The following is a 12934-nucleotide window of genomic DNA, read 5'->3' as shown; positions in this document are numbered from 1 at the left end:
TGTGCCACCAACCTCACACCCGAAAGCCACAAAGACTCACGCCACAGCGCAAAGAGGCAGGGGCTCCTCCTCTTCCCTTGGTACAGGGAAAGAGGCGTAGAGAGCAGACTTGGGACCCTAGTCAGTAGTCCCCGCAGCTAGCCCTCGCCCCTCCCTCTGGCTTTCCCCACTCCCGCTCCGGCGGACGCCGGGTTAACTTTAGACGTGGCTGCGGCGACAGGAATGAGCGCAGGCGCAGAGCGCGGAAAGCGCCTGCGCAGAGCGCAGGGCGACGTGGACAGCTGGGGCCCGGAAGTGGTCCCTGTAGAACCACTGTCGCCCCGCTGCTCCGTGCCGCGCCCGTCGAGCATTGCGTTGCTGCATTGCGCTCCACCGACTCCACTATGTTGAAGAAATTCGACAAGAAGGACGAGGAGTCAGGTGAGGGGACCAGGCCTGGGTCTGAAGGAGGCCGGGCCCCCACCCGCCGAGCCTTCCTTGGGGTTCTGTGTCCTGACCCGGAGGCTGAGGCCCAGTGAGGGGCAGGGTCTTGTGCCAGGGTCCGCAGCTAGTCAGTGGCAGGCCTCGCAGAGCCCGAGCATGCTCGGCTGTCTCACGCTTGTAAGCTCGGACTGCAATTTTCTGGGTGATCTTGGGCGCGTCACCGCCTCCCCCCGGCCTCAATTTACCCATCTGTCAAAGGAGGGAACCAGGCCGAATGCTCTCTTGTTACTTTCTTCGTCCAACCCCTTGGGATTCGCTGGGGCTACGTTGGTGCTGGCCAAACTGGGGCGTAATCCGCGGAGCCAGCATCCTGTGACTGGAAACTCTGACCCCATCATTCATTTATTCAGCAAAGTATATTGAGCGGTTACTGTATGCCGGGCACTGTACGGTGTCCTGGATACTGCAACAGAGCAAGTGGGACACTCAGTGCCTAAGCTGGGAATATTAGAATGGTTGCACCCACGGTGGAGGAGACCGACATCAACCAGATAATCACACGTGTAATTATTTGCAAATGTGTCATCTGCTATGAAGGAACTAGTTACAGCGAGATGGTGGTCCCTGGCACATAGGGACTTAGTTAATTACAAGTTATATAAATGAACAGAAGACATGGCACCATGAGAAGCACAGGACTGTACCAGGGCTGCTGGGAGAATGTGGGTGGTTTGGGGTAGAGTGGAGCCCGCCCACTTGCAGGAGACTAGTAGGATCCCTAGACAGATTGTAGAGGCTTGATTGCCATTCCTGAGGAGTTTGAACTTTACTAGGTTTACTAGGAAGGGACATCTTCCCTTTACTATGTCTGGGCGAGTTTTGAAGTTCAGAGTCAAAACCTACCTTCTCCATTGCCTTGACTGTAGGTGGAGGCTCCAACCCATTCCAACACCTCGAGAAGAGTGCCGTACTCCAGGAGGCAAGTGACATTTGCTCCCCTCTAGCTTCCATCGTAAATATTCACCATCAATGCCACTGAAATACCAACACATTCAAAGTGTTGTTTTAAAGAGCAACATGGGAGAAAACTTGTGCCTGGAAGACAGGAAACCTTTGTTCCTGGAGAGAGTTAGTTACGTTTACTTCTTCTTTTTTTTTTTTTTTTTTTATTTGGATCGAAGTCTCATTGTGTCGGCCTGGCTGGAATGCAATGGCATGATCTCGCCTGGTCTGCAACCTCTGCCTCCCAGGTTCCAGCAATCTCCTGGCCTCAGCCCTCTCTGGTAGCTGAGATTACAGGCCTCCCACCACCACGGCCTGGCTAATTTTTTTTTTTTTTTTTTTGAGACGGAGTCTTGCTCTGTCGCCCCAGGCTGGAGTGCTGGCCGATCTCAGCTCACTGCAAGCTCCGCCTCCCCGGTGTTCATGCCATTCTCCTGCCTCAGCCACCCAGTAGCTGGGACTACAGGGTGCCCGCCACCTCGGGCCCGGGGCTAGATTTTTGTTATTTTTAGTAGAGACGGGGTTTCCGACCGTGTTAGCCAGGAGGGTCTCGATCTCCTGACCCTCGTGATCCGCCCGTTCTCGGCCTCCAAAAGGTGCTGGATTACAGGCTGACCACCGCGCCGGCCACGCCTGGCTAATTTTGTACTTTTAATAAGAGATGGGGTTTCACCATGTTGGCCAGGCTGGTCTCGAACTCCTGACCTCAGGTGATCCACCCCCCCACTCAGCCTCCCAAAGTGCTGGGATTATAGGCGTGAGCCACTGCGTCCAGCTGCTTCTTTCTTGATTGTTGTCATTCATTGTTTCTGTTTCCAGTTAGTAGATGTTTGCTAACTATCTGCTAGTCAATAGGTTAGCACATCCCTAACTAATATTTACACAAGAGTCCAAGAATAATTAGTAGTTGAGTAAAGAAAAACAAACCCTTTCCTTATGAAAATAAGCTTGTTGCATACCCAGAAAGCCCTGTTTAGGCAAGTCAGCTTACCCTGAGACTTCTCAGACATTGAATATACTTGAAGGGAAATGAACTAGGCTAGAAGGTAACATCCTTGGTCACTTCTTCTTAGGCCCGTGTATTTAATGAAACTCCCATCAACCCTCGGAAATGTGCCCACATCCTCACCAAGATTCTTTACCTCATAAACCAGGTAACAGGGTGAAGCTTGGGGGTAGGGAGAATGGTGCTGGGGGATTGGAGGGGAGTGGACAAATCATGATCACTCTTAGGCTATTGGACAGCCTCTATGTGGTTGTAGACAACAGCTCCGCTCGGGGTCCCCTCAGCATCCAAGTCTCATATGTTGCCCTTGAGCCTCTTTAGGGTCTGGAGATCTGGTATGGGCTGATCCTGCAGGAATTGCTGTCTGACCCTCTGTCCCAAGCTGAGACTTCTGTCTTGATTAACACAGGGGGAGCACCTGGGGACCACGGAAGCGACCGAGGCCTTCTTTGCCATGACCAAGCTCTTTCAGTCCAATGATGTAAGTGCCTCGACCCTGCTTTCCTTGAGAGGTGGCAGCTGTGACAAGGTGGTGGGAGGGCCAAGGAGAGCTGGCCCCACCAGTTAGTGTGGGCTGCCTTTGTGGAGATAGGAGGTATCTTCTCCCAACTCTGGCCCTTGGTGAGCCCGGGCTGATAGGTCTTTTCCCACCTGTCTCCCAGCCCACACTCCGTCGGATGTGCTACTTGACCATCAAGGAGATGTCTTGCATCGCAGAGGATGTCATCATTGTCACCAGCAGGCAAGTCATGGGGTTGTTGGTGGCTCCTCTGATGGGTTCCATTGACAGACCATTTTTTCTTATGTGTACCAGACAGTGAGACTTTTGGTTGCATATTGCCAGCTGCCTACCCCGTGGCAGCTTCCCTGTTATTGCTGCCTACCCCGTGGCAGCCTTCAGGTGTGCTGTTTCTGTTTTAATTCTCTGGCCTTGACTTGGACACAAATGCTTCCTTTTCTTGATTTGTTTTAGTCAACCAAACCAGCTTAGAACTTTCCCAAAGACTTTCTTGAGTATAAAGAAAGAACACACACAAAAAAGAGTACAAGCGGTATACTGCTTACTAAGTGACTAGTGTCTGCTTTAAGCTAAATGATTCAGGGACAGATGTGACTAAAGTGTAATCACTGCCCTTAAGAACTGGGGCTCAGTTCTCTTATTTCTTCCTGCTACAGTTTAGGGTGGGGGGGTCATACATTGATTTGTAGGTTCAGTTAGAAAATATTGTCTGTCAGTCCCTGTGTATAGCTCTGGGGATGTAGCAGCAACAAAGATAGACATGGCCTCTGTAGCCCCAGAATTTATGGAGAAATAACCAGGCATCAGGCCATTAAGGTAGGGTGTAATATGGTTTATCACGGAAGTATTATGGGCTGTGAGAGCAGACCAGAAGAGCATCCAGCTGGATTTGAATTAGGAAAGTCCTCCTAGGGGAATGATCCAAGTAGAGTCCTGAAGGATGAGTAAGAAGAAATAGGACAGGCCAGGCGCAGTGGCTCACACCTGTAATCCCAACACTGTATCCACAGTGTAATCCATAGGCCGCAATGGGCGGATCACCTGAGGTCAGGAGTTTGACACCATCCCGGCAAACATGGTGAAACCCGTCTCTACTGAAATAAAAATTAGCCAGGTGTGGTGGCGTGCACCTATAATCCCAGCTACTGGAGAGGCTGAGGCAGGAGAATTGCTTGAACTGGGGAGGTGGAGGTTGCAGTGAGCTGAGATTGTGCCACTACACTGCAGCCTGGGTGACAGAATGAGATTCCGTCTCAAAAAAAGAAGAAAAAAAAAAGCCCGGCACGATGGCTTATGCCTGTAAACCCAGCAGTTTGGGAGGCCGAGGTGGGTGGTTCATGAGGTCAGGAGTTCAAGACCAGCCTGGCCAACACAGTGAAACCCCCTCTCTACTAAAAATACAAAAATTAGCCAGGTGTGGTGGCGCACACCTATAATCCCAGCTACTGGGGAGGCTGAGGCAGTAGAGCTTGAGCCTGGGAGGCAGAGGTTGCAGTGAGCCAAGATTGCGCCCCACTGCACTCCAGCCTGGGCGACAAAGTGAGACTCTGTCTCAAAAAAATAAAAATAAAAAAAAAAAAGAGTAGGACAGAGTGGAGGTGAGGGGTGAGGAGTGCTACAGGCTAAGGAAATAGCACATGCAAAGGCTGGAGAGGAGTGAGCATAGCCAGTTGGGGAAGTTCAAGGAGTTACATTCAGGTCACTGGCAGTAGGAAGCTATGGAAACTTTTTAGCAACAGCAGGGGGATGACCTGTTTGCTTTTGAGTTTTATGAAACTCCCTCCAGCAGCTGTGTGGAGTTAGACTTAGAGGGGCAAGAATAGAGGGAGAGCACTGGTTAGGAGGCTTGTGTAGTAACGTGGGCAAGGGTGGTGATGGGAGCTGGAGAGGAGTGAGCAGGCTCAGGCTTTCTGCATGCTGACAATGCCTTCTTCCCTGCAGCCTAACAAAAGACATGACTGGGAAAGAAGACAACTACCGGGGCCCAGCCGTGCGAGCCCTCTGCCAGATCACCGATGTGAGTCATGCCGGTCCTTCCCTGCTTCCTGGCCTCTCAGTTGAGGCTCTCGGCATCATCTTTTGCATGCTTTGGGGTGTCCCCTATCTCACTGAGCCAGGTGATGTGGGGTGGAGGCGGTGTGCAGGAGCACATGAGAAACACTTACTTCCTCCTCATACTCCTATCTGCCCCCATTTCTGCACTCCTGAGAGCTACCAAGGACTGACTGGATCTGCTTCCATCCTGCTTCTTTTGCCCACAGAGCACCATGCTGCAGGCTATTGAGCGCTACATGAAACAAGCCATTGTGGACAAGGTGCCCAGTGTCTCCAGCTCTGCCCTCGTGTCTTCCTTGGTGTGTAGCTGCTGCTGGAGCCTGCTGGGGGTGGGGTAGAAAACTGAAGAAAATTTCAGAGTCACATTCCAGTAGGAAAAAAGAAAGTGTTTCCTTCTTTTTTATTTTATTTTATTTTTTTAACTGAGACAGTGTCTCACTCTCACCCAGGCTGGCGTGCAGTGGCACGCTCTCGGCTCACTGCAACCTCTGCCACCAGGGTTCAAGTGATTCTCCTGCCTCAGCCTCTCGAGTAGCTGGGATTACAGGCACCGGCCACTGTGCCCAGCTAATTTTTGTGTTTTTAGTAGAGACAGGGTTTCATCATCTTGACCAGGCTGGTCTTGAACTCTGGATCTCGTGATCCACCCACCCGCTTTGGCCTCCCAAAGTGCTGGGATTGCAGGCGTGAGCCACTGCTGCTGCTGGCCTTTTTTTTTTTTTTTTTTTTTTTTTTGAGACAGAGTCTCGCTCTGTTGTCCAGGCTGGAGTGCAATGGCTTGATCTCAGCTCACTGCAACCTCTGCCTCCCTGGCTCAAGCCATTCGCATGCCTCAGCCACCTGAGTAGCTGGGATTGTAGGGGTGCACCACCATGCCCAGCTAATTTTTGTATTTTTGGTAGAGACGCGATTTCACCATGTTGGCCAGGCTGGTCTTGAACTCCTGACCTCAGGTGATCCACCCACGTTGGCCTCCCAAAGTGCTGGATTACAAAGCGTGAGCCACTGCACCTGGCCAAAATAAAGTATTTTTGTATCTGTAAGCCTGAGAGTCCCACCCTTCTCCATGAAGAGAGCCAAGGAACTCTGGGGTGATTGAAGAGGGTCGTGGGTGGATGGCGTTGACCCATGCCTTAGGCAGGGACAATGAGGGTGGGAGCATCCTGAGTTTGTCCATAGTCTCTGAGGACCAGGACAGTGGTGAGCCCCTGAGCCATGTCTGAGGGAGGACCAGAACTGGGCCCAGAAGGTGTGATGGGGACACTTCCTACGTGCCCCTTAATGTGCCCTGTTGCCCACAGCACCTGCTGAAGTGCAGCTTTGACGTGGTCAAACGCTGGGTGAATGAGGCTCAGGAGGCGGCATCCAGTGATAACATCATGGTCCAGGTGAGATGTGAGCAAGAGAGTGATACTTAAAACACTCAGGCAGGTGGTAAGGCACTGGCCGGTTGGCATGGACACTTGCCACTGAGATCCTTGTGACCCCTGGCCATAGCAGGCTTTAATCTTTTTGTCATTGGATCATGGGAAGAATTGGGAGGTCCTGGGTTACAGAATCCAGCGTACCACTTCGGGGGCTTGGGTTAGAAACTGCTTACCAGCTGGTGCTGAAATATTCAAGTGTTTTGATAACCAGCTGAGTATTGTTTTGGAGCAGATGATGTGGCAAACTTGGCCAAGGCAGGCAGAGGGCTGCCTAAATTTAGGACTTTGCCAACCTGGCTTTGTTATGATGTGTGGAATTATCTTGATGAGGCTTTCATCCACTTTACTCTTCCTTGGTGACCTAGGCCAGCTGTTCCTTTTATCTCTCTGGGTCGTGATTTCCTTGTCTGTAAAATACAAATGAAGGTTACTGCCTCACAAAGCAGCAAGGATGAGCCGAGATCATGCATGTAACACATGACCCATCTGGGGCCTGCCTGTTGGCGCTCCCTGTGTGTTTATGTATTCCCTTCATCTCTCATCTGTCTTCTCATCCTTTGCATGATGCTTGTCTTCAGGGCCAGCTGTGGCTCCTTAAAACACTTATGAGGGCCAGATAAGCTTCCCACATAGAAGGCATCCGCAGCTGCCATATCTTCGCCCTCAAATGTCGCTCCTTTAGGAAACAAAAAAAGAGTATCGAGGACAGGAAATAACTATGAGACCTCACATCTTTAGAAAGGGAGTCCCTGAACTTCTGGCCCTCCAGACCTAGCTTTGTCAATACCAGCCAGGAGTCTTGGGGCAAGTCAGCAGAGATAAAACTGTCTACCTTCAGGGTTGTTGTGGGTAATGCAAGATTTCATGGCTAAGGTGTGCCACACAGTGACTTATAAAACATGACCGTGCTCAGGGTCTGGCTCCCACCTTCTCTGTCTCATTGTCTGATTGAAAGCACCAGGTGTCCCACATTGCTTTCATCTTTGTGCTGTTTGTTATCCCTTTCCATATTTGTATTTATGCTGCCTGTTAGGGCTCTTGCCGAAGTGAGGGTGGGAACAAGAACCACAGTTATAATTCTGTGGTTTGTGAAGCATTGTGCGGAGGGCTGTGTACACAGAGTACCTGGGGCAATTGTCATAGCCGCTCTGTGTAGTAGCTGCTACGGTGCCCATCTTAGAAAAGAGAAGGCTGAAGGACCCGCCCAAGGCCACAAGGCCAGTATACCCAAAACTGATACGTTTGTACTCTGTTGCTGTCTCCTGTCCTATAGTACCACGCACTAGGGCTCCTGTACCATGTGCGTAAGAATGACCGCCTGGCCGTCAATAAGATGATCAGCAAGGTCACACGGCATGGCCTTAAGTCTCCCTTTGCCTACTGCATGATGATCCGGGTGGCCAGCAAGCAGCTGGAAGAGGAGGATGGCAGGTAACGGCTCTCATCTCTCGCCAGCTAGATGATGCCTCACTCGTCCTACCATGCTGGGCTATCCCCAACGTTTTATCGCCATGCTATGTTCTTTTGTAGCCGTGACAGCCCACTGTTTGACTTCATCGAGAGCTGCTTGCGCAACAAGCACGAGATGGTGGTGTATGAAGCCGCCTCGGCCATCGTCAATCTGCCAGGCTGCAGTGCCAAAGAGCTGGCCCCGGCTGTGTCAGGTCACTGGGCATTCCTTCACCCAGCCTCACATGTTTATGCTTGCTGGGAACTAGACCTGGGTTAGGGGCTGGGGGAAAGAAAGAAAATGCTCTCAAATAGGCCACACACTGGTGTTAAGGAGTCCGTACCTAGGAAGCACCTGCCCTAGACACTATGCTGGGGCCCCACTTGTGTCACGTTTTGGGGGTGGGCTGCTGTTAGTTCATCTGACCGCTGAAGAGGCTGAGGTAAGGCTCGGGTCCACTCTGGAGCCTGTTGGGTTGGCTGGCCACAGGAGGAGGCCTGGTGGAGGAACCCAGGATCTATGAAACTGGTGCGTGTGAACTGGGGCTGAGCTTTTCCAGGTGAAGGAGAGAATAGTATAGAGGGTCGTTCTGAGCCTCTAGCTAGAGGAGCAGGGCAGCCTGGGATAGAGCCCTGGCTCTGCCCCTTACCAACTGGGCAAGCCTGGCAAGGCCACCCATTCTCTCCATGCCTTCCTTTTCTTTTCTCAGATGTGGATGATAGCTCATGCCTATTACATAGGGTTATATAGCCAGAAAATGTGTGATCTAGACAAATTGCTTAGAAGGCAACATGTTGTTTGCTGTCTGCTGTTTCTTGTTTTTGCTTTTTGAGACGGAGTCTCGCTATGTCACCCAGGCTGGAGTGCAGTGGCGCAATCTCAGCTCACTGCAACCTCTGCCTCCCAGGTTCAAGCGATTCTCCTGCCTCAGCCTCTTGAGTAGCTGGGACTACAGGCGCCCCGCCACCACGCTTGGCTAATTTTTGTATTTTTAGAGAGACGGGGTTTCACCATATTGGCCAGGCTGGTCTCGAACTCCTGACCTTGTGATCCGCCTTCCTTGGCCTCCCAAAGTGCTAGGATTACAGGTGTGAGCCACTGCGCCCAGCCATTGTTTGCTGTTATTAAGGGGAAGCCAGCAGCCTTGAGTCCTGGAGTCTTTGATGTCTCTGTGCAGGGCCCTGCTCTCGGTGTGGGAATCCCCCTGTCAGGGAGGAGAAAGCCTGTGAAGAGGTGCAAAGTGGTTGGTACTGGAAAGTGGGTATGTTGAGAGGCTAGAAAAGGAGAGGCACTCAGGGTGAGAAACCTGGATTCAAAGTGGAAGAGAAGTGGGGAGTGTTTTAGAACAGGCCAATGGAAAGCAAAGATGTTGTGGCAGGAGAGTTAGATTTCCAGGTTTTGAGAAATGATTGGGCCTCCTGTTTTTCTGTTATTCTCTACTATAACAGTGTAAACTTGATCAGGGAAACAGATGAAGTTCATGTTTGGAGAGAGAAGTCTCCCTTCCTCTTTAGAAATGAAGAAAGAATGAACTGCTAGGCATGGTGGCTCACGCCTATAATCCCAGCACTTTGGGTGGCCAAGGCGGGGAGATCACCAGGTCAGGAGTCTGAGACCAGCCTGACCAACATGGTGAAACCCATCTCTACTAAAAATACAAAAATTAGCCGGGTGTGGTGGCACACATCTGTAATCCCAGCTACTCAGGAAGCTGAGGCAGGAAGGTCGCTTGAACCTGGGAGGCGGAGATTGCAGTGAGCCGAGATTGCACCACTGCACTCCAGCCTGGGCAACAGAGGGAGACTCTATCTCCAAAAAAAAAAAAAAGAAAGAAAAAAAGAAAAAAGAATTAATGAATTCACTCACTGATTTGGGTATTCATTCATTCTTCTTATATCCCCCATAATTCCAGAGTAATGAAAGACATAAATAAAGTAGGGTCTTCAAGATAAACATTACGAAAAAGTTTTTTTTAAGTATTAGAGAATAAAAGCCAAGTTATGAAGAAAGGAACATAGATATTCCAGAAAACAGTAGTCATCTTCGCTCCTATGATTGAGTGCCAAATTTAGCTCTGAGCTTCCTGGCAGCCAGGGCAAGGGAGGGATATGGTATCCGAATGGCTGTCATGTAGTTAAAGGAAATAAACCATTTGTTTGAGAGGACTTAGTGCCGAGGGAGAAGTTCTGTTGGATCCTGTAGACACAATAGGAGACAGGTGTAGAATGTTACTTCACAGAGGTTAAGTGCTCAGGCTGCAGGTGCAGGCAGTCTTGGAATTTAATCTTGGTTCTGCCACTTACTGGCTGCCAACCTAAAGTTTGTTTGCTTTCCCCTTTGTGCCTCAGTCTCCTTACCTGTAAAGTGGGCTAGTGGTGGCTGCAAGCTATAGAAGTGAGGCATGTCCACTGTATAGCACAGCACCTGGCACACAGCAGATGCCCAGTGAATAACAGCCCTCACGGGAACCCCTGGGCACTCACAGACATTATGGACTCTGTCCATGGCTCAGGTGCACAGGGTGAGGGGAGCTCTCTGTCTTAGGTTGGGATGGGGGTGTTAGCAGGGAAATGAGCTGAGCAGAGGATTTGAGTCAGAACAGCTGCCCCTGGTTTTCCCAGCTGTCCAGCAGTGAAGGCAGCCTGACATGTGGCATCCATCTCCCCACAGTGCTCCAGCTTTTCTGCAGCTCACCCAAGGCTGCTCTCCGCTATGCTGCTGTTCGTACCCTCAATAAGGTAAGAGTCCAGGTTGGGGATTGCAGGAAGCTGTCTGATCCAACTGGAGGTGTGTCCTAGCCTCTGACCTGGCTGGGAAGGATAATAGCCCTGGTCACAGTTACTTTCTTCTGGATGGTGAGATGATCTCATCCAAAGGACTTCTGACTGGGCCAAACCATCAAAGACAACATTGGGGTCCTGCCCTCTCTGTCACTGTCCTCCCAAAACAGGTTGCCATGAAGCATCCGTCAGCTGTGACAGCTTGTAATCTGGATCTGGAGAACCTGGTCACAGATTCAAACCGCAGCATTGCCACGCTGGCCATCACCACCCTCCTTAAGACGGGCAGCGAGAGCAGCATCGACCGCCTCATGAAGCAGATCTCCTCCTTCATGTCAGAGATCTCGGATGAATTCAAGGTACCTGCTACTCCCGGGACTCCCATGGCCTCCAGAGAAAGGAGCTCTATCCCTGCTCTTTGTGACCACAGCCTTCCTGCCAGGACTGATCTGAGGGGCTGGTCAGCCTTGAGGACTCAAGAGGAGGCCAGCACATTGCTTGGCCTTCAGAGAAATGTGTGTAGTCCTGCCTCCAGGCCTTCATCCATATCGTCCCCTTGTACTGAAAGAACAGTAGTTTCCAGGCCAGTTAAGGGTTCCTTGATTTGTTGTCCAAGTATTTCTTGAGCACTTGCTGTCTGCTATGTAGAGTGACAAGAGGGGAACATAGCAGTGAACAAGGCAGGTGCCTGCCCTTCTGGAGCTTCCTTTCTAGGGATGGGAGAGGAACAGTAAACAGGTTAAGAAAGGAGTAGACGAGATCATCTCAGGCATGGGTATTGCAGTCAAGAGTGTAGAAATACAGCAGGGATGATCCTAGGAGGAGCATGGTCTGGGAAGGCCGTTCTGGAGGGTGACATTTGAGCTCAAACCTGAATCAGTGCAAAGAACCAGGAGGAAAGGCAGGAACAAGTCAAGGAGAGAGAAGGCCAGTGGGCGGAAGAGCTGTGGGGCCAGTGCAGGTGACAAAGTCAGAATAGACAGGGCTCAATCATGTAAGGCCCATGGTCAGGTAAAGGGTTTTGATTGCAAGGAAGATAGTGGAAAGGTGTTCTTTTGGGATGGGGAAGGATGTATTTTTTGAGCTTATATTTTGAAATAATTCGGCCGGGCGCGGTGGCTCATGCCTGTAATCCCAGCACTTTGGGAGGCCGAGGCAGGCGGATCATGAGGTCAGGAGATCGAGACCATCCTGGCTAACACGGTGAAACCCCATCTCTACTAAAAATACAAAAAATTAGCTGGGCGTGGTGGCGGGCACCTGTAGTCCCAGCTACTCTGGAGGCTGAGGCAGGAGAATGGCGTGAACCTGGGAGGCGGAGCTTGCAGTGAGCCGAGATCGCGCCCCTGCACTCTAGCCTGGGCGACAGAGCGAGACTCTGTCTCAAAAAAAAAAAAAAAAAAGAAATAATTCATAGGAAGTTACAAAGAAATATACTGAGAAGTCCTATGAACCCCTCCATCAACCCTCTCCTACAGTGCCAGCATCCCACGCTAGCACAGGACAATGTCAACCAGGAAAGTGACACTGGCACGATCCATAGACCTCATTCAGATTTCACCAGCTACACAGGCAACTCCTGTGTGTGTATATATATATGAAGTTCTTTGCAAGCTGTCATGTGGAGACTTTCAAAATTGCCACCACAGTGAAGACACTCAACTATCCATCTCCACAAGACTCTCCTGTTACCTCTTCATAACCACGCCCATTCCCACCTCTCTATCCCTAACCCCTGGCAGCCATTAATTTGTTCTCAATTTCTGTAATTCTGTTATTTCACAATTGTTAATTAATAGAACATGTAGTATGTCACCGGAGAGTTTTAGTCAGAGCAGACAATAATATGAATATATTGTGGTAAATTCTGTAGTGTGGATTATGCAAAGTAGGCAGCAGTCTACTCTGCCTGTGGGTTACAAGAATACTTTGCAGGCTGAAATGACACAGGGAGACTTAAATATTAGATCCTTCTGGGACTGGGCACGGTGGCTCATGCTTGTAATCTCAGTGCTTTGGGAGGCCAAGGAGGAAGGATCACTTGAGGCCTGAATTTTGAGACCAGTCTGGGCAACATAGCAAGACCTCATCTCTACAAATTTTTTTTTTTTGAGTCGGAGTCTTGCTCTGTTGCCCAGGCTGGAGTGCAGTGGTGCGACCTCAGCTCACTGCAAGCTCCACTTCCTGGGTTCATGCCATTCTCCTGCCTCAGCCTCCTGAGTATCTGGGACCACAGGCGTCCACCACGACACCCAGCTAAATTTTTGTACT

The 12934-nt window shown here is 50.5% G+C and overlaps 1 protein-coding gene across 1 annotated transcript in view; it reads left to right on the top strand.

Moving 5' to 3' along the window:
* Window positions 1-248: 248 nt before the first annotated feature.
* The window catches only part of COPG1 (coat protein complex I subunit gamma 1), a 33029-nt gene continuing 20343 nt past the window's right edge, over window positions 249-12934 (top strand). Inside the window, exons 1-12 of the mRNA XM_017884991.1 lie at window positions 249-420; window positions 1350-1402; window positions 2499-2579; window positions 2841-2912; window positions 3094-3173; window positions 4893-4968; window positions 5213-5305; window positions 6308-6394; window positions 7707-7864; window positions 7964-8097; window positions 10554-10621; window positions 10834-11022. Coding sequence (XP_017740480.1) covers window positions 384-420; window positions 1350-1402; window positions 2499-2579; window positions 2841-2912; window positions 3094-3173; window positions 4893-4968; window positions 5213-5305; window positions 6308-6394; window positions 7707-7864; window positions 7964-8097; window positions 10554-10621; window positions 10834-11022 — 1128 coding nt within the window. The 5' untranslated portion in view covers window positions 249-383. The remainder of the gene's footprint in view (window positions 421-1349; window positions 1403-2498; window positions 2580-2840; window positions 2913-3093; window positions 3174-4892; window positions 4969-5212; window positions 5306-6307; window positions 6395-7706; window positions 7865-7963; window positions 8098-10553; window positions 10622-10833; window positions 11023-12934) is intronic.

This window comes from Rhinopithecus bieti, unplaced genomic scaffold (genome assembly GCF_001698545.2).
Source record: "Rhinopithecus bieti isolate Rb0 unplaced genomic scaffold, ASM169854v2 scaffold_13262, whole genome shotgun sequence".
NCBI classification, from domain to species: domain Eukaryota; kingdom Metazoa; phylum Chordata; class Mammalia; order Primates; family Cercopithecidae; genus Rhinopithecus; species Rhinopithecus bieti.
The sequence above is the reverse complement of the archived record's forward strand: the minus strand, read 5'-3'. Positions and strand labels throughout refer to the sequence as shown.